Raw genomic sequence first — 21,101 nt, forward strand, 5'->3', positions numbered from 1 at the left:
AGTGGATGATGCGAGCGATAGTCATCCACTGACAATAGGGAGAAAAATGGATGACGGCGTTTGTGACATTGGAGTGCGAAAGTGTTAAGATTAACTGAAAATAGGTGGGAAAAATAGGGATGTATGCATTCCAGATGCATGCAATTAAACAAAAATTCCTCACTAATACTGTTGAAACAAAAACAAATGCCATTGATATTATCTCCTCTAGCAATGACTTGTTTGGTAATTTGTGGTGGGATTATGGATGACCCTTTTTCACAAATCTTGTGAAATCATTTACACTACTTCCATAGTTTCTTCCTAACAGCATTCATTGTGCTGTGCTTCAATTGATCCACACTTGCTTAATTGTGTCACGAGAACCTTCCTAAACATAAGCTTTCGGCCAGGTCAACAGACTGGTACACAGGCAGATAGCAGGGAATGCTAGTGGAGGGCTAAATAAAGTGAAATTGACTTTTATCTGGCTGGCTGATGCACCAACTGCCAGTGATACCATGCATCGTCGAAAAAAATAGAACTTACCAACCCTGCCTGCATGAACGTATCTTGCTTTATTATGGCTTAAGAGTGCCAAGCCTCTTTACTCTTTAACATAATTTAAAGTTTTTGGATGATACTTTGAGAGGAATTGTGGTACATTACAATTATCATCGGTAAAGTCACTGGCAGCAGAAACAGATCACATCTCTAATTAGGATAGCCGACCTGTGATAAATATACATACGCATTAAGTAACAGAAAATCTGGCCCCTTAACCACACAATTGGGCCAATGTAATTTTTTTAAACTTAAAATTTTGTATGACCAGTCTCCATTTTCCTCTTCACCCTCTGAACCTATCTGGCCTCCAACATTGAACAGACATTTCCATACTGAATTCACATTCATCACTTTCGGGTGAAGACGCCTTGGCCATGCACATTTCTCCGATTTTGTGGAAAGTGCAATGATGCAATGAAAGGATTAAGGTCCAAAGATCCTAGTAGAGCATATACTTCAGTTGTGCTTGCCTGGTTATGTCTAGAGAGGAGGAAAGGTGGTCCAGCACCTACCTTGTGGAGATTCTGGGGATTAACGGCCCAGCAGCCCGGTCTCCGACAAAGGCCTCCCGGTTGGTTGCCTTGTCAACCAGGCTGTTGGACGCAGCTGCTCCCAGCGTGACATATGAATCATAGTCTGGTTGTTCAGGTATTCTTTGGAGGTGTTTGTCAAGTTCTCTCTTTGAGAGAACATTGTGAGAGGCCAGCCAGTTATGCTGCTTAAGTATAGCGGGGGAGAGTAGAAACGTCTTGGGGCCCCTTGATGTTGATAGTTCTTCCTCAGCATACCTATTGCACCTCTTCTTTTCAATGGGAATATTTTGCACATCTTGCCATGCCTACTGGTTACATGCAATGTAATCTCTGTGTTCATCTCTGTAAATCTAGTTAATGCAGTCATACATGCTTTTAAAACGGTGGATAATGGCTGCTTCAATGACTTTTGGCTCTGGTTCATTTCACTCTCACTTCGTGTGAATATTTCTTAAAATATTTCTCTGGTGCATAGGTTCAAGCTTACCCCTTGGAAAGACTCCATCCACTGTCCATTCCTCAGTATTTTGTACATTGTGATCATATTGCCTCTGGAGTCTTGTCTTCTAATGTGTGGTGTTATGTCCACTGCCAGTTTTTTTTTTTTTTATAGTTACTGCAGCTGCCTGCATACCATTATTCTACTCCTCTCACAGCCATTTGTAAGATTTTTGCTAATTTAATTACAGTAGTCTTAATCAATTTTGTAGTTTGCAAGCATTGTTACGTTTGTGTCTATCTCTTGCAAGTCATGAAAATTAAGGTTCACAGTACTAAACACTTTAGGATCCTGTTTGCCACCTGCATCTGCTGATACTTTCTCTCACTATACGTTTTGTCAGTCAAATTATTGCTTATCCAGTCTAGTGGTGTTCTGGAAACCTCAACCTACTTTTCCAACTTGTGATTCTTGACATTTGTAGGGAACTGAATTAAGATGTTCATCAGTTCTCTTTTTTTTGTGTGTGTGTATGAGTACAATACTGCAGTCATCCAGCAGGTCTTCAAAGAGTTGCTCATTTGCTAACAATACAGCCAGCAGAGTGCAGAAGCTTGTGCATATAGTGTTGACCGGACCACACACTAGAAGGTGAAGGGACGACGACGTTTCGGTCTGTCCTGGACCATTCTCAAGTCGATTGTGATACAAGTCAACATACTTTAGCCACTTTATTGTGCCTCATTGCCTGCTTGTGCATATTGTACTTAATACCATGGACATCTGCCACTGGGAAAACTCAAAGCTGCTATGTGCAACACTTATTTATCTTAACAATTAACTTTCATTTCTTGAGACTGTATGCTGATGGACTGAGAGAGTAATGGACATTGGTTTATTTTGTCTTAGCCTGCTTTACTACAATTTAAATAAAATATATCTTTGATCTTTTAATTTGTATAGCACTTCAATTTGAACCACACTTCCCTTGGTATTAAATTCTAACTTCACTGCAGAGAGCTGACATTTGGGATCAGTGACTGCCATGATTGGTCAAACCTGGCATATTAGTTGAGCTTGCAGGAATGTATGTATGTGTGTGTGTGTGTGTGTGTGTGTGTGTGTGTGTGTACTCACCTAATTGTACTCACCTAATTGTGCTTGCGGGGGTTGAGCTTTGGCTCTTTGGTCCCGCCTCTCAACTGTCAATCAACTGGTGTACAGATTCCTGAGCCTACTGGGCTCTATCATACCTACATTTGAAGCTGTGTATGGAGTCAGCCTCCACCACATCACTTCCTAGTGCATTCCATTTATTAACTACTCTGACACTGAAAAAATTCTTTCTAACGTCTCTGTGGCTCATCTGGGTACTAAGTTTCCACCTGTGTCCCCTTGTTCGTGTCCCACCCGTGCTGAAGAGTTTGTCTTTGTCCACCCTGTCAATTCCTCTGAGAATTTTGTAGGTGGTTATCATGTCTCCCCTTACTCTTCTGTTTTCCAGGGATGTGAGGTTCAGCTCCTTTAGCCTTTCCTCGTAGCTCAATCCTCTCAGTTCCGGGACGAGCCTGGTGGCATACCGCTGAATCTTCTCTAACTTTGTCTTGTGTTTAACTAGGTATGGACTCCAGGCTGGAGCTGCATACTCCAGGATTGGTCTTACATAAGTGGTATACAGGGTTCTGAAAGATTCCTTACACAAGTTTCTGAAGGCAGTTCTTATGTTGGCCAGTCTAGCATATGCCGCTGATGATATTCTTTTGATGTGGGCCTCTGGGGACAGGTTCGGTGTGATATCAACCCCCAGATCCTTCTCTCTATTTGATTCTTGCAGGATTTCCCCTCCCAGATGATACCTTGTGTTCAGCCTCCTGCTCCCTTCGCCTAATTTCATCACCTTACACTTTCCAGAGTTGAACTTCAGCAGCCATTTTCTAGACCATTCCTCCAGTTTATCCAGGTCATCCTGTAGTCTCTGCCTATCTTCATCCGTCTTGATTCTTCTCATAATTTTTGCATCATCAGCAAACATCGAGAGGAATGAGTCTATACCCTCTGGAAGATCGTTCACATATATTAGAAACAGGATGGGTCCAAGTACTGAGCCCTGTGGGACTCCGCTGGTGACATCTCGCCACTCTGATGTCTTCCCCCTCACCGTTACTCGCTGTTTCCTGTTGCTTAAGTACTCCCTTATCCACTGGAGCACCTTCCCTTTTACTCCTGCCTGTTGCTCCAACTTTTTTAACAGCCTTTTATGGGGTACTGTGTCGAAGGCTTTTTGGCAATCCAGGAAAATGCAGTCGGCCCACCCTTCTCTTTCCTGCCTAATTTTCGTTGCCTGGTCATAAAATTCTATTAACCCTGTGAGGCACGATTTACCATCTCTGAACCCATGTTGGTGGTGCGTTACAAAGTTATTTCCCTCCAGATGCTCTACGAGCCTTTTCCTCACGATCTTCTCCAGCACCTTGCATGGTATACAAGTTAAGGAAACTGGCCTGTAATTCAGTGCCTCTTGCCTGTCACCCTTTTTGTATATTGGGACCACGTTAGCTGTTTTCCAACTTTCTGGTAAGTCTCCTGTTTCCAGTGACCTGTTATACACCATAGAGAGTGGCACACTTAGTGCTTCTGCACCTTCCTTTAGTATCCATGGTGAGATTCTATCAGGCCCAACAGCCTTTGTCACATCTAGCTCCAGCAGACACCTTTTGACCTCATCACTGGTGAGGTCAAATTCCTCCAAGGTTTCCAAGGTTGCCGCCTCCTCATTTAGTGCAGGGGCTTCTCCTTGTTCTATTGTGAAGACCTCCTGGAATCTCTTGTTGAGTTCTTCACACACCTCCTTGTCATTCTCTGTGTATCTGTTCTCCCCTTTCCGCAGCTTCATCACTTGTTCCTTCACTGCTGTTTTCCTCCTGATATGGCTGTGGAGCAGCTTTGGTTGGGTCTTGGCTTTACTCGCGATGTCATTTTCAAACTGTCTCTCTGCTTCCCTCCTCACTCTGATGTACTCATTTCTGGCCCTCTGGTACCTCTCCCTGCTCTCTGGTGTTCTGTTATTTCTGTAGTTTCTCCATGTTCTTTTACTCAGTTGTTTCGCTACCTTACATTCCTGGTTGAACCATGGGTTTTTCTGTTGTTTTTCGTTTTTCTCCTTTTGGACGGGGATAAACCTGTCTGCAGCTTCCTGGCACTTTTGGGTGACAATATCCATCATGACCTGCACATTCTTGTCTCTAAGTTCTGTTTCCCATGGTATTCCCATTAGGAAGTTCCTCATCTCGTCATATTTTCCTCTTCGGTAATTCAGTCTTTTCCCCTCCACTCCCATCCTTGGATAGGTTATCCCTACCTCCACCAAGTACTCAAAGGTCAGTACACTGTGGTCACTCATTCCTATGGGGGCTTCAACTTTGACTTCCCTTATTTCTGACTCATTTAGGGTGAATATTAAGTCGAGTCTAGCTGGTTCATCATTGCCTCTCATTCTTGTGGGTTCCTTGACATGCTGGCTCAGAAAATTCCTTGTTGCCACTTCCAAGAGTTTAGCTCGCCACGTATCTGCACCACCATGTGGGTCCCCATTCTCCCAGTCTATCTTTCCATGGTTGAAATCACCCATGATTAAGAGTCTTGAGCCATTCCTGCAGGCAACTGAAGCTGCTCTCTCTATTATATTAATAGTTGCCATGTTGTTCCTATCAAACTCCTGTCTAGGTCTTCTGTCATTTAGGGGAGGGTTGTAAATGACTGTCACTATTATCTTAGGTCCACCCATTGTTATAGTTCCTGTTATGTAATCTCTGAATCCGTCACAGCCCGGAATTTCCATCTCATCAAAACTCCAGTCCTTCCTTATCAGCAGGGCCACTCCTCCACCTCCTCTCCCTTCCCTCTCTTTCCTTACTATATAGTAGTCCTTTGGAAACACAGCATCTGTTATGACTCCTGACAATTTTGTTTCTGTTAGTCCTATTACATCAGGGTTTTCTTCTTGCACCCTTTCTGCCAGTTCACTTGCTTTATTGGTAATCCCATCAATGTTTGAGTACATTACCTTGAAGCTCACTTTCTTATATCCAATTTCACCCACACTCCCTACAAGTGTAGGAGGTTGTTCTATGGTCCTTGCTACTTGGGTAGGCTCCTCCTCCTGTGAGGTAGTTGCCAGGGGTTCAGGGGGAGGTGGGGTGGGGGGTGGAGGGCTTAGGTCTTCCTCAGGCCTGCTTGGGTCAGGAAGAAGTCCTGGGGGTGAGGGAGCAGGGATTGCTTGGGGAGAGGGCACGCCCTCCTGCGGTGTAGTTGACAGGGGTTTGGAGGGAGGTGGAGTGGGGGATAGAGGGCTTTGGTCTTGCTCAGGCCTGCTTGGGGCAGGGAGAAGACCAGGGGTTGGGAAAGCAGGGGCTACTTGGGGTAAGGGGAGGGGGAGGATTTGGGCTTCATGATGGGCATTATGCAGGGGCAAGGAAGGGTTTGTGCTGGGGGGTAGAGAGGGCCCTATTGGGTGGTGGACTGGGGTGTTGCATTCCCCCCTGGGGTTCCTGGGTTGCTGGATTGGGGTTCCCCACTCCCCTCTGGGATTGCTGGGTTGGAGGCTGAGGTTCCCTGGCTCTCTTCCCTCTCCTTGCGCCTTTTCCTTGCATCTGCTGCCCTTACTATCTCGTCTCTGGTCATGTCCCTCTGAACATATACCTCTTTGTAGTTCCTTGCATGCCTCAGTTTGTTCTTCCTTACTAGAATGTCCTCTTTGATGTCCTCGCTCTTGAATACTACCTTGATCAATCTTTTTTTGTCTGTTGTACTGGCCAATCCGGAAAAACTGTTCTATGTCTCGTTCAGCCCCTTCCATTCCTATCTCCTTTAATATCCCTGCCACTGCAGCTTTGTCTTTAGTCCTCGTTTCCTCCCTTGTGGAGCCCTCTTGTTCCTTCACACCTACCACTACTACAGCTCTTTTCCTTTCCATTAGCTGGCTTGTGCATCTAGCTGCCTCCTGTGAGGTTACTGCTTTCATTACAACATCCTTGACTGTGGACATTGCTCCTGGGCTCTTGAGCATTTCAGCAAAGGTTGGGCCAATTGTAGGGGTCCCTGCCATAGCTACATCTCCTGGCACCTGGGGGTTGGTCCCCTGGGCCAGAGTCTGAGGAGGGCCTGTTTTTAGGCTTTTTATCTCCTCTTGTGCTGCACTTAGTTCTATCTGCAGCTTACATATAGTTTCCCTCAGGTCCTTCAATTCCCCACTGACTTCCTTCCATGCCTTAGCAATCATCTCCATGAATGACTCGTCCAGTCCCTCTCCTCCAGCTTCATTCTGTTGTCTTACCATCCCGCTTGACCTGTGTGTGTGTGTGTGTGTGTGTGTGTGTGTGTGTGTGTGTGTGTGTGTGTGTGTGTGTGTGTGTGTGTGTGTCTGTGTGTGTGTCTGTATGTGCGTGTAATTACCTAAGTGTAGTTACAGGATGAGAGCTACGCTCGTGGTGTCCCGTCTTCCCAGCACTCTTTGTCATATAACGCTTTGAAACTACTGACGGTCTTGGCCTCCACCACCTTCTCACTTAACTTGTTCCAACCGTCTACCACTCTATTTGCGAAGGTGAATTTTCTTATATTTCTTCGGCATCTGTGTTTAGCTAGTTTAAATCTATGACCTCTTGTTCTTGAAGTTCCAGGTCTCAGGAAGTCTTCCCTGTCGATTTTATCAATTCCTGTTACTATTTTGTACGTAGTGATCATATCACCTCTTTTTCTTCTGTCTTCTAGTTTTGGCATATTTAATGCTTCTAACCTCTCCTCGTAGCTCTTGCCCTTCAGTTCTGGGAGCCACTTAGTAGCATGTCTTTGCACCTTTTCCAATTTGTTGATGTGCTTCTTAAGATATGGGCACCACACAACAGCTGCATATTCTAGCTTTGGCCTAACAAAAGTCATGAACAATTTCTTTAGTATATCGCCATCCATGTATTTAAATGCAATTCTGAAGTTAGAAAGCATTGCATAGGCTCCTTGCACAATATTCTTTATGTGGTCCTCAGGTGATAGTTTTCTATCTAGAACCACTCCTAGATCTCTTTCTTTATCAGAATTCTTTAAAGATTTCTCACATAATATATAGGTTGTGTGGGGTCTATGTTCTCCTATTCCACATTCCATAACATGACATTTATTAACATTAAATTCCATTTGCCAAGTGGTGCTCCATATACTTATTTTGTCCAGGTCTTCTTGAAGGGCATGACAATCATCTAAATTTCTTATCCTTCCTATTATCTTGGCATCATCAGCAAACATGTTCATATTGTGTGTGCGTGTGTGTGTGTCCGTGTGTGTCTTTGTGTGCGTGCGTGTGCGTGTGTGCGTGTGCGTGTGTGTGCGTGTGTGCGCGTGTGCGTGTGCGTGTGCGTGTGTGTGTGTGTGTGTGTGTGTTGGGTGCGGGGGTGTTTGTGTATAGGGGGAGGGGTAGGGGGGTGTCTTGGGGCAGTGTAAGGCGTGGGAAGGTGTGGGGTGAGATGGTGAGCGGTCACCAGGGTATCATGTGTCAAGCCCCACCCAAGTACCACCCAAGTGAGCCACGGAGTTGTATATTTGAGATATTGAGACCTACTTTAAATTAGGTATTTTAAGTCACTCTGTACACCTTATTGATGACCTAGAGAGGGGTACCTACCGTCAGCTCACCCCGAGCAAGCACGCCTAGGTGAGTTTGAAGAGATGTCCTTATGACGGGGTTGGTCGCTTGCCCTCTCCTCTCTCTGGTATCAATGTTGTCTCCACGTGCTACTGTTGTCTCCACGTGCTCCTGGTAACATTCGTTCCTATCTTCCTCACTGGTCGTCAGCCACTATGTGCACTTAGCATACGATCCTAAACGGTGCACACACTTCGGGGGATCAATCACTAAGTATGCTACAAACCGCTTCACAACACATTACTCAGCAAAACAAAACGTAGGTCCTGCTAGGCTGGGTGGCTAGGCTGACCCAACGGTACACACTGATCTTGCCACTCGGCCTTATTTTTGTTTCTTAATTGCTCTACCGCTGTAGGAGCTCACTATACACTTGATCACTGCGTTTGCGTACACTTCTGTGACAAAAAACTATGTTTCTTGTCTCGGTGACCCTTCAATGTCTCGAGATAATTGATGTTATTCGCGGACCCTACGGACACAACGTGTGACTCTCTCCAGAGCTGAAATGCGTGGTGTGTGTGTGTGTGTGTGTGTGTGTGTGTGTGTGTGTGTGTGTGTGTGTGTGTGTGTGTGCGTGTGTGTGTGTTCGAGGAGGGAGGGAGGGAGGGGGGGGGAAGCTTCTACAGGAAGATTCCAGCTAGTCCTGAACCCATTATTGATTTGGTTGTCTTTTCTTTTCAGCACTGCCAAAGTTCCATCTTTGCTGCCAGCTACAATGGGAGCCATCCAAGTTGTCAACCAAGTAATGAGGCGCCTCCCAAGCTGAGCATTTGCCATATCGCCAAGCGCCTCTGTTTACAGTGGCTCCTGTCAAGCCCACGAGCTCTCACAGCAACAATTTTATAGCTTTTTCCAACAGGATCCGAGAGCAGCATCGGCCCTCCAACTTAATACTGCCGCTACAAATGCTTCATTGATCTTCTAGTACAAAACCATTGCTCCTGTCTTGTGACCATCCTTGTTGGAGTGACAGTTAAGTTTCTGGGGCCTTGCTTGACCTCTAGCCACCAAGCTAGGACAGTGCTCTTTTCCTAATATTTTTATTTTAGATTTTTAAATTATGGGTGCATATCCAGTCTCCAGCTATTGGTCACATTAATTATTGCAGTTTTGTTGTGAAGAAATTAATACTGGATACAAATTGTTGAATTGTGTCAAGGTACTTTTATTAGTGTGTTTTGAGAATAAGCACACAATTTTGAGTTTAATTTTGATGAGCATTTTGCAGTGAAAGTGTGAGGATAAAATGTCCATTCATTTTGTATAGGATGCACTAGCTTGCTCGATATGAATTTTTCTGGTATTTCCCTGTTGTAGTACTTGGTCCCGTAAAGTGGTCAAGTGTTTAGCATGAAAGTGTTCCATAAGAATGGGGAAACTGGTTCTTTTTACTTTTTTATAGAAGGGGGAGCTCCTCCCCACTTACCCATGATAATTCTTTATTTTATAATCCTTATTGTAGGTGTGGGACAATTTTTTTTATTTTTTTTTTTTTTGGTAAATAAAAAGATTGCAAAAGTTTTCTTTTATTTACCTTTAACAAAATATATTTTTTCAACACATGGCAAGACAAGAAATTTGTAACATGTAAAAATATATGTGTGTGAAATATAAAGTATTGAAACTATAGAGTAAGTAATATACGTAAGACTATGTACATGCCACATACCAATCTCTCCTAAGGCTGTGCTCAAGCAGACTTTTGAGCTCTTTTTTTTATTCTGACGACTAAACATACCCTGTACTAGTTTATCCACGGGTCCCAATATAGGTTAGCAGCACCCAGAATAAGGATTAGCTTTATGACTGGCAGCTGTAACTCTGGTCAAGAATTTAGTGAAGAGTGTTTGATAAACTTTATTGTATTCAGACTCCATTAAGATATTTGTGTCCAGGTGAGGACACACACGAAGAAACCTGAATCACAGCAAATGTTTGACTAGACATAACTTTTTACCCAGTATTACTCTGTAAAAAGGCTGATTCATTTAAGGAGCTGCACATTAGTTGTGGGAGTATGTGGAACATTGTAACAAACTTAATAAGTAACCGAGCATCACTAGCTCCTAAAATGATCGTTTTAAACCTTGTTTTTAGCAGTTCCAGAAAGAGATCCGAGAGCAATCACTTGACTTGCAGGTGCAATCTGGACCTTATTCCTTGAAGCATTAACGAGGGTATTTAGTACATTGGCCGGTGAAGCATCCACCGTTCTCACTGTGGCAGCAACGATGGGTTGGCCCTGGTTTACGTGGATATTGCCACCTAAAGATCTCCGACTGCTCTTTCCAATATTGAAATTGGCGGATTGACCACCAAATCCACTGCTTGCAATTTGTCCACTGCTAAATCCATTGCTTGTAATGTGTCCACCACCAAATCCTATCTGGCTTCCAAATGTGACTGTTGGTCCTGTAGAAACCAGAGCACTTGTGACAGGATTGACGCTTACAATTCCAGAAGCTGAACCGCCTCCACCACTTGAAAAAATGTTACCTGATCCTTGACTTCCACTGAATGCTCTTCCACCTCCAATTGATAGAGAATTACTCGATATTTGACCGGCACTTATTAAACCTCCTCTAGCTTCTTGAACAACATGTTCGTTCACACCAGCTGACTTACCACCAAGTTGTTTATGAAATCCACCTGCACCAATTTGTCTACCACTGAACCCTGTTTTGGTTGAGTGTTGTGCTGCATTAATCACAGGAGCGGGGGTTGAGAAGAGAGCTACAGGAGTAACTCTTATAATACCAGAGCCTGCACCTGATGCAAACCCAGTGCCTGAACCTCCACCAGAAGCAAACTCAGTGCCAGAGGTCACCCCAAATGAGTTTAGATTTGGCCTCAGGGTAGAAAAGCTGCTACTTCCTGAACTACTGCTTACAGTTGTACTGCCGATAAAACTACCTAGAGAATGTCCAAATCCCGCTTTACCTGTTGGACTAACAATGGTATTGGGTGCTGGAGTTGAAATAAAAGTATTGGTAACAGGAAAAGAGTTTACAACACCAACAGATGCTCCCCTTGGTGTAATACTGCCAGAACCTGACTTAATGGTGAAACCCCCCTTTATTGGCTGTCCGCTAAATCCACCCACACCTGCACTTCGTCCGGCGAAGCCAAGAATGCCTATTTGTCCACCTGGTATTCCAACTACTGACTGTCCACCACTGAAACCTGTTTGGGCAGAGTGACTTCCAATATTAATTACAGGAGCAGGAGTCGAGATGAAAGAACTGGCTACAGGAGCAGGACTGGTGACTCTAACAGACCCTCTTCCCGACGCGAACTTGCCGCCAGAGCCGAGTGCAGCCGAGTCGAGTATTGGTTTACTGATTGTAGTACTAACAATTGGTCTTACAGTGGTAAAGCTGGCACCACCTGTTTGTTGTGTACTAAATCCGCCACTGCCACCTGTGTGGCTTACAGTAATGCCACTTCCACCCGTATGACTAACTCCAAAGCTGCCTCCACTTCCAGTTTGACCTGCACTGAAGCTACCTCCAGTTTGACCTGCACTGAAGCCACCTCCAGTTTGACCTGCACTGAAGCTACCTCCAGTTTGACCTGCACTGAAGCTACCTCCAGTTTGACCTGCACTGAAGATACCTCCAGTTTGACCTGCACTGAAGCTACCTCCAGTTTGACCTGCACTGAAGCTACCTCCAGTTTGACCTGCACTGAAGCCACCTCCAGTTTGACCTGCACTGAAGCTACCTCCAGTTTGACCTGCACTGAAGCTACCTCCAGTTTGACCTACACTAAAGCCCCCTCCAGTTTGACCTGCACTGAAGCCATCTCCTGAGTGACCGGCACCAAAGCCATCGCTGCCTCCTGAGTGACCGGCACCAAAGCCATCACTGCCTCCTGAGTGACCGGCACCAAAGCCATCGCTGCCTCCAGAGTGACCGGCACCAAAGCCATCGCTGCCTCCAGAGTGACCGGCACCAAAGCCATCGCTGCCTCCTGAGTGACCGGCACCAAAGCCATCGCTGCCTCCTGAGTGACCGGCACCAAAGCCATCGCTGCCTCCTGAGTGACCGGCACCAAAGCCATTGCTGCCTCCAGAGTGACCGGCACCAAAGCCATCGCTGCCTTCTGAGGTGTCAAAGCCATTACTGCTTCCTTTCTCATCAGATTCACCACTCTCCTTTGTGTGACTATCAAAGCCTTCATCACTAACTTCCTGGCTTACTTCAAAATGACTTCCAGCTCCTGCTTGGCCAGCTGTAAAGCCGTCAGTACCAGCTACATGTTCAGCATTAAACCCGCTGGCTTCAGCCCCACCAAATTGACCTAATACATTCTCTTTTATGCCTTCAGACTCGAAGCCTTCTTCAAGTGTATTTTCACTCTGTCCGCGTGTTAGAGCTTGAGCGTCGATGCCTCCACTACCACCGCCTTCAGAGCCGCCTCCAGCAGTGAGGCCCGAGGTAAATCCTTCACCAAAGCCGCTACCTGATCCTGCTCCACCAAAGCCAGCTCCTGATCCTGCTCCACCAAAGTCGGCTCCTGATTCTGTTTTACCAACGCCAGCTCCAGATCCTGCTTCACCAAAGCCAGCTCCTGCTCCACCAAAGCCAGCTCCTGATTCTGTTTTACCAAAGCCAGCTCCAGATCCTGCTTCACCAATGCCAGCTGATCCTGCTCCACCAAAGCCAGCTCCTGATCCTGCTCCACCAAAGCCAGCTCCTGATCCTGCTCCACCAAAGCCACCATCTGATTCTGTTTTACCAAAGCCAGCTCCTGATCCTGCTCCACCAAAGCCAGCTCCTGATCCTGCTCCACCAAAGCCAGCTCCTGATCCTGCTCCACCAAAGCCGCCATCTGATTCTGTTTTACCAAAGCCAGCTCCAGATCCTGCTACACCAAAGCCAGCTCCTGCTTCACCAAAGCCAGCTCCAGATCCTGCTCCATCAAAGCCAGCTCCTGATCCTGCTCCACCAAAGCCAGCTCCTGCTTCACCAAAGCCAGTTCCTGTGCCACCAAAGCCAGCTCCTGATTCAGTTTTACCAAAGCCAGCTTCAGATCCTGCTCCATCAAAGCCAGCTGAATCTGTTTTACCAAAGCCAGCTCCAGATCCTGCACCACCAAAGCCAGCTCCAGATCCTGCTCCACCAAATTCTGTTTTACCAAAGCCAGCTCCTGCTCCTCCAAAGCCAGCTCCTGATTCTGCTCCACCAAAGCCAGCTCCTGATTCTGCTCCATCAAAGCCAGTTCCTGATTCTGCTCCACCAAAGCCAGCTCCTGATCCTGCTCCATCAAAGCCAGCTCCTGCTCCTGCTCCACCAAAGCCAGCTCCTGATTCTGCTCCACCAAAGCCAGCTCCTGATTCTGCTCCACCAAAGTCGGCTCCTGCTCCACCAAAGCCAGCTGATTCCGTTTTACCAAAGCCAGCTGATTCTGGTTTACCAAAGCCAGCTCCTGCTCCACCAAAGCCAGCTGATTCTGTTTTACCAAAGCCAGCTCCTGCTCCACCAAAGCCAACTCCAGCTCCTGCTCCACCAAAGCCAGCTGATTCTGTTTTACCAAAGCCAGCTCCTGCTCCACCAAAGCCAGTTCCTGCTCCACCAAAGCCAGCTCCTGCTCCACCAAAGCCAGCTCCTGCTCCTGCTCCACCAAAGCCAACTCCTGCTCCAAAGCCTGCTCCTGCTCCTGCTCCACCAAAGCCAGCTGATTCTATTTTACCAAAGCCAGCTGATTCTATTTTACCAAAGCCAGCTCCTGATCCTGCTCCACCAAAGCCAGCTGATTCTGTTTTACCAAAGCCAGCTGCTCCTGCTCCACCAAAGCCAGCTCCAGATCCTGCTCCACCAAAGCCAGCTGATTCTGTTTTACCAAAGCCAGCTGATTCTGTTTTACCAAAGCCAGCTGATCCTGTTCCACCAAAGCCAGCTCCTGATCCTGCTCCACCAAAGCCAGCTCCTGATCCACCAAAGCCAGCTCCTGCTCCACCAAAGCCAGCTCCTGCTCCACCAAAGCCAGTTCCTGCTCCACCAAAACCAGCTGATTCTGTTTTACCAAAGCCAGCTCCAGATTCTGCTCCACCAAAGCCAGCTGTTTCTGTTTTACCAAAGCCAGCTCCTGATCCTGCTCCACCAAAGCCAGCTCCTGATCCACCAAAGCCAGCTCCTGATTCTGTTTTACCAAAGCCAGCTCCTGCTCCACCAAAGCCAGCTCCTGATTCTGTTTTACCAAAGCCAGCTCCTGCTCCACCAAAGCCAGCTCCTGATCCTGCACCACCAAAGCCAGTTCCTGCTCCTGCTACACCAAAGCCAGCTCCTGATCCTGCACCACCAAAGCCAGTTCCTGCTACACCAAAGCCAGCTCCTGATCCTGCTCCACCAAAGCCTGATCCTGATTCTGTTTTACCAAAGCCTGATCCTGATTCTGTTTTACCAAAGCCTGCTCCTGATCCTGCTCCACCAAAGCCAGTTTCCCCACCTGCTGCTGTACTGAATGCAGAGGTGCCTCCTTTTTCTGCACCAAACCCAGCTCCTGATGCTGTTACTGCACCAAAGTCGGCCCCTGATCCAGCAGTGAAGCCAGCTCCTGATCCTGTTACAGTCTTGAAGTCTGCTCCTGATTCCGATTTAGAACTGAAGTCAGAACCTAATCCAGCTCCTGATCCTGAACTGAAGCCTGCTCCTGATCCAGTACCAAAGCCAGCTCCTGATCCAGATCCAGCACCGAAGCCAGAACCTGATCCAGTCTTAAAGCCACTTCCTGATCCAGCACTGAAGCCAGCTCCTGATCCAGTCTTAAAGCCAGTTCCTGATCCAGTCTTAAAGCCAGTTCCTGATCCAGTCTTAAAATCAGTTCCTGAGCCTGACCCAGCACCGAACCCAGCTCCCGATCCTGAACTGAATCCAGTTTCACCGCCTGCTCCCGTACTGAAGCCTGATCCAGCACTGACTCCAGAGGTAGCTCCTTTTTCTGCACCGAAGCCAGCTCCTGATGCTCCTCCACCGAAGCCAGCTTTTGATGCTCTACTGCTGAAGGCAGCTGCTGAGGCTCCTCTACCGAAGCCAGCTCCTGATGCTCCACCGAAGCCAGCCCCTGATGCTCCACCGAAGCTTGCCTTTGATTTTCCTCCACCGAAGCCAGCTCCTGATGCTCCTCCACCGAAGCCAGCTCCTGATGCTCCTCCACCGAAGCCAGCTCCTGATGCTCCTCCACCGAAGCCAGCTCCTGATGCTCCTCCACCGAAGCCAGCTCCTGATGCTCCTCCACCGAAGCCAGCTCCTGATGCTCCTCCACCGAAGCCAGCTCCTGATGCTCCTCCACTGAAGCCAGCTCCTGATGCTCCTCCACCGAAGCCAGCCCCTGATACTTCTTCACTGAAGCCAGCTCCTGATCCTCTTCCAGCACTGAAGTCGGTTCCTGATCCTTTTTCAGCACTGAAGCCAAAGCCAGCTTCTGATCCAGCTTCAAAGTCATCTCGTGGTGAAGCAACAAGGCCAGCTGCAGCTCCGGAAGAAGCGGCCGCGGACCCTGTCTTGAAGGTACCATAGGTGACGGGGCTGTAGCTGTACCCGCCAGACTCTCCCTCATACCTGACCCTGGCCACATACCCGGATGCACCATCTACCACATAGTTGACTAGTTGCTTGCGGCCGTCTGGGAGGTACACGTAGTACTCTCCTCCTGTGGTCTCCCCTTCCCGGGTCTCGTAGTGACCGAAGTTGCTGTAAGTGCTGTCGTCCTGGACGTCGTACCTAAAGAGAGAGAGGGAACCGGTTAGCATGTTGACGTTTGTACCCTGTCGAAGTCTATTCTGACGAAGGCCGCCGTCTATAATGTATGCAAGTCTAGTGTCTTTTAAGGCAAAGATTGATTATTGGTACATACCTGGGGTATGTGATGGAGCGGGAGGAGGTCTAGAGCATGGGTAGGTGTAAACAAATCCAGAAGGGCCGTGATGAGGGTTCGAACCTACGTCCGAGATAATCTCAGACGCGTCTCAGTCGTCGGCGCCCCCACATGGTAAAATAATTGCAACCGGGAGTATTACTGCCCTCACACGGATCCCGCAGCCCCGGGTGTGTGTCTCGGAGAGGCTGCAGCATCCGTGTGAGGACAGTAGCACTCCTGGTTGTAATTATTTTACCATCTAATTGCACAGTCGACTAAGGCGCGTCTGGGATCATCCCGAACGTAGTTTCGAACCCTCATCACGGCCCTTGTGGATTTGTTCATTTGATGTATCAGGCTACTGTGATTTCTGTGTGTACATGGGTGTGTGTGTGTGATGGAGCGGGAGGAAGTCTGAGCATGGGTAGGTATGATGGACTATGCTAGCCATAACTCTAATTAGTATATGAAAGTGTTATAACTTGTATTGAATTGTTATTGATGATCATATGCATATGAGAATATAGCGATTAATGGGAGATAAAGAGTATGCAACTGAATGTCTAAGCCTATTTAGAGGGATTAGGATTGTGAAGCGACTAATGTAATCTATAGTTGTGTTTTAATTTGCATAAGAGTTTCCAGTTCTGAGTTATCTATTGTGTAGATATCATTTATGGAATTTAAGAGTGATGGATACGAGCATATGGACACTTGGTTATCGGTGTGTGGTGAGAGGCGAGCACAAACCAGTTACCTCTGGAGGCTCCACCAAACATCAGCAACACTAACTACCCTGCAGCAGATTGGTCAAGAAAAGGACCCTGGAGTCAAAATCCACCATTTACTGAAAGTTGCACAAGTGGGAGCGGCAGTAAAAAAAAAAAAACTAACCAAACCCTTGGAATAATCAAGCATACCTTTGACTTTAATGAAAAGAAAGTGGTGATTTAATTGTATAAACCTTTGGGGCTCCACTTGGACTACTGTATCCCAGCGTGGAGACCTCATCTTCAGAAGGATATAGCTGCTCTGGAGAAGGTGCAACACCGGGCAACAAGAACCATTCCTAAGTCAACTCACGTATCAGGAATGGTTGAGGGCCACAGGGCTAACAACACTGCGAACCAGACATGACAGGGAGGATCTCATTGAATCTTTTAAAATACTGAACAATTTGGAGGATGTTGATCCAGACAATATCTTCAAAAGGTCAGATGTAATTGTTGCTCAACAACAAGGAGCAACGGTTTAAAGGTCAACAAGCCACAATGTCGCACTGAGAACAGGAGATGTCTGTTCACCCACGGTTATTAACCCATGGAACCGCCTACCCGCCGAAACCGTAAATGTCAAAAATTTTACATTTTAAAATCCAACTGGAAAAAAAATCATTAAGGCAAATGGGGACCTTTGACAAGTCGCCCGCTTCCTGTTTTCGCCGAAGCCACTACACCGTTAGTGGCCCTCAGGTAAATTCAGGTAAATAAGTGTTGCCGCCTCTACCTTTGTCATTTAAAGGTAGTGTACTGAGTACAAACAGATCGCACTACCAAGTATTGGAGAATGTTCTGTTATAGAATTATTACTAAGTCACGTTGGAGATTGTGTTGCTCCTGGCTGGCTGGTGAGCTCTAAAGTGCTATATTGAATTGAAAACTGGTTTGCAATTGTCAGTTACTGAGACTTGGCAAGAGGTTGACACATTTATTGTGTACCCTAAATATGTATTTATTTCCTGTACATAGTATCTTACCACAGGAATCAGGTTAGTCAATTTATATCGAGTGCTCCTGGAGCTCCGATAGTTTCATAGTGTGATGAAGCTATGCTAAAGTGTTGACACCGTTCCTATTAATGTTTTACTTATGCAAATTAACCCCTTCCCTGTCCGGTCCATTGTTGTCGTGAGGTGGGCTTGGTGGGCGGCTGCCGGAGTGTGATGCTCCATGGGACAGTCCTCTGTCTTTTTGTGGCCTTATGCTCCTGCTGCTGTCCTCTCGAATTCTGCCGGACGACTTTTCCTTTTCCTATGTTTCGTTTTTCTCCCCCCCCCCCCTCTTCTCCTTTCTAATTGCCATTTCCCGCCGACCTTTTGTCTGTTATGATTATTCTTTCAGCCTTCTTTTGTTTTGATGCCCGGGTGTTTGAGGAGACATACTCTCGCACCCGTAGAACTGTGGTACCCTTCGTCTCGAGCGAGGGGACGCTTTTATTGTCAATCCTCCTCTAATTGTGGCTCCGTGGTGGGTGTGGGAGCACATTCGTATATGAATGTCTTTCCTCTCGTATTTATGTTATGTACTGTTCCTCTTGTACCTTCTCAGGCTCGTGGGGTGGACGACCAAGCCCCCGAGTCAGACTGTGTTGGAAGACCGGGCTCTGTAGCCCCCACTGCGTTGGGCCCCGACCCTGCTCCTCCTTATTTATTTATTTATTTATTTATTTATTTATATGTATACAAGAAGGAACATTGGGTTTGTGAGGATACATAGCATGGTGTTAACATTCTTCTAAAGCCACTAGTACGCGCAGCATTTTGGGCAGGACCTTAATCTAACATATAATTTTAAGTAGGCGAATTCTAGCAAAATTTATAAAGTGATAACAGATACATTGCAAGAAAAAATGAGATGAGAGAGATTAGTAGGTATATTAAAGCACATCGGTAGCTCTGATTGATTACATTGACAGCTTGATTGGTAATTTAACAAAGATTAATAGGCACAATACAGCATAATGATAGCACATATTGGCAGTCTCCGTGGTGTAGTGGTAAGACACTCGCCTGGCGTTCCGCGAGCGCTATGTCATGGGTTCGTATCCTGGCCGGGGAGGATTTACTGGGCGCAATTCCTTAACTGTAGCCTCTGTTTAACGCAACAGTAAAATGTGTACTTGGATGAAAAAACGATTCTTCGCGGCAGGGGATCGTATTCCAGGGACCATAGGATTAAGGACTTGCCCGAAACGCTACGCGTACTAGTGGCTGTACAAGAATGTAACAACTCTTGTATATATCTCAAAAAAAACATAAGAAAAACAGTAATGATCATAATGGTAAAGTTTTTTTGGATTAGGTATATAAAGATTGGGGGATTGGGTAGCACTAGATACAGTGCAATGTTAAAGCACAAGGTAGGAGGACACTATGAAGATGAAATTAGGTACTTTTTATTTTTGTTTTTGAATGAGGCAAAGGTTCGATAGCTTTTCAATTCATTAAGGAGTGAGTTTCATAAACTAGGTCCCTTTATTTGCATAGAGTCCCTTTCCACAGTCTCCGTGGTGTAGTGGTAAGACACTCGCTTGGCGTTCCACGAGCGCTTTGTCATGGGTTCGTATCCTGGCCGGGGAGGATTTACTGGGCGCAAATCCTTAACTGTAGCCTCTGTTTTACTCAACAGTAAAATGGGTACTTGGTTGTAACAACGATTCTTCGCGGCGGGGATCGTATTCCAGGGACCTGCCCGAAACACTACGCGTACTAGTGGCTCTACAAGAATGTAACAACTCTTGTATATATCTCAAAAAAAAAAAAAAATGCACAGATTAAGCTTGACTCTGGGGATATCAAAGAGATATTTATTTCTGGTGTGGTGATAATGGGTCCTATTACATCTGTCCAGGGAGAGTTTCAGAGCAGGTTTACATTTAAGAACAGGGTTTTGTAAATGTAATTGACACAAGAGAATGTGTGGAGTGAGTTTATGTTTAACATGTAAGGGATTTAAACAAGGGGGCTGAGTGTTATCTGTAAGCAGAGTTTGTTATTATTCTAATAGCGGATTTTTGCTGGGTGATGATGGGCTTGAGGTGGTTTGCAGTGGCCCTTTGACCCTCCTGACTACACCCCTCGGCTCCCCTCCCTCCCTCCTATGTGGTTGGGTCGAGCCCCAAGCCCCAATGGTGACCACCTCATCCCCTGGCACGGCTCCGTCTCTCATTGTGACTACTGCGCCATTTAATTCTTCTCTCTCTGGGGGTTCTCAACACCGTCCCCGCCACGGCCGCACTCTCACGATCCCTTCCCGTACTAATGCGTACCAAGCCTTGTTTGGTCCCGTTTCGTGGGTCAAATACTTTTATCATCTCCCTCTGGATTCTACACCTTCTGACGATTTCTCCCTCCATAGGCACCTTGTTGATTCAGTAGATGCCTGTGTTACCTTCAACCCCACCCGTCTCGGTACACGTGTCGTTGCTGCTCCTTCTCAGGATGCAGCTTCCCGCTTAGCTGCCTTATCCTGCCTTGGCGAGACCCCTGTTCGGGTCTCCAAGAACGCTCGGTTAAATGCCAGTGTTGGCACTGTTCTCCTCCCGCCTCATGTTGCACTCGGTGTTAGGAATCTACAGGACTACCATGAAGATATTCGGCATATCCTCGAAGCCCAGGGCCATTCTATTCTCCAGGTGGACACGTTTACTCGTCCCCCTCGTGGTAGTCGCCGTCAACCCCTCCGGGTTGTGAAGATTACCTTTGATGGTAGGACCCTTCCACCCTCTGTCATTCTTGCTGGTGCCAGGTGCTCTGTCCAGGAGTACATTCCTTCTCCTCGGCTCTGTAATAAGTGCCGGAGGTTTGGGCATGGTGCCCTCCGATGCTCCAGTACTGTCTCTGTCCTTTGTGTGGTGGAGAAGGTCACTCTAAGTCGGAGTGCACTTCTCCCCGGGTTCGCTGCCTCAATTGAGGTGAGGCCCATCCTACCTTCTCCCGTGCCTGTATCCATTACAAGCTTGAGGCAGCCGTCCTCACCTTGAAGCACCGGGAACGTTTGTCTTTTTCTGAGGCGAGGCGCCAGGTTCGCCGGCTCCCGCCTTATGCTAACGTCTCTTATGCTTGCGTGTTGCGCTCTTCCTCTCCTCGTCCTTCCCTCCTTCCTCAGACTCACAACCGTTTCCGGGCCTTAGACCCCAGACACGCCCACCGCCCCCTCCTCTGTTCCTTTATGTTGTGTCCCGAAGGGTCCCCCTCCTGGTCCTCTGGGGTTCCCCTTCTTTCTACCCGGTCTGTCATGTCTCCTGT

General features: G+C 46.9%; 2 protein-coding genes across 5 annotated transcripts in view; one reads left to right on the forward strand and one right to left on the reverse strand.

Moving 5' to 3' along the window:
• Window positions 1-9,733, forward strand: part of kra (basic leucine zipper and W2 domain-containing protein kra) — a 58,512-nt gene extending 48,779 nt beyond the window's left edge. For all 4 annotated transcript variants that reach the window (XM_045764202.2, XM_045764201.2, XM_045764199.2 and 1 more), the window contains one exon: window positions 8,897-9,733. The gene's annotated coding sequence lies outside the window, so the exon portion shown is untranslated. The remainder of the gene's footprint in view (window positions 1-8,896) is intronic.
• Window positions 9,734-10,295: 562 nt separating this feature from the next.
• Window positions 10,296-16,082, reverse strand: LOC123771758 (fibroin heavy chain). The gene has a single exon (XM_069313611.1). It carries the CDS (start codon window positions 15,966-15,968, stop codon window positions 10,296-10,298), a length of 5,673 nt encoding a protein of 1,890 aa, XP_069169712.1. The 5' UTR covers window positions 15,969-16,082.
• Window positions 16,083-21,101: the final 5,019 nt, after the last annotated feature.

Source organism: Procambarus clarkii, chromosome 75 (genome assembly GCF_040958095.1).
Source record: "Procambarus clarkii isolate CNS0578487 chromosome 75, FALCON_Pclarkii_2.0, whole genome shotgun sequence".
Taxonomy (NCBI): domain Eukaryota; kingdom Metazoa; phylum Arthropoda; class Malacostraca; order Decapoda; family Cambaridae; genus Procambarus; species Procambarus clarkii.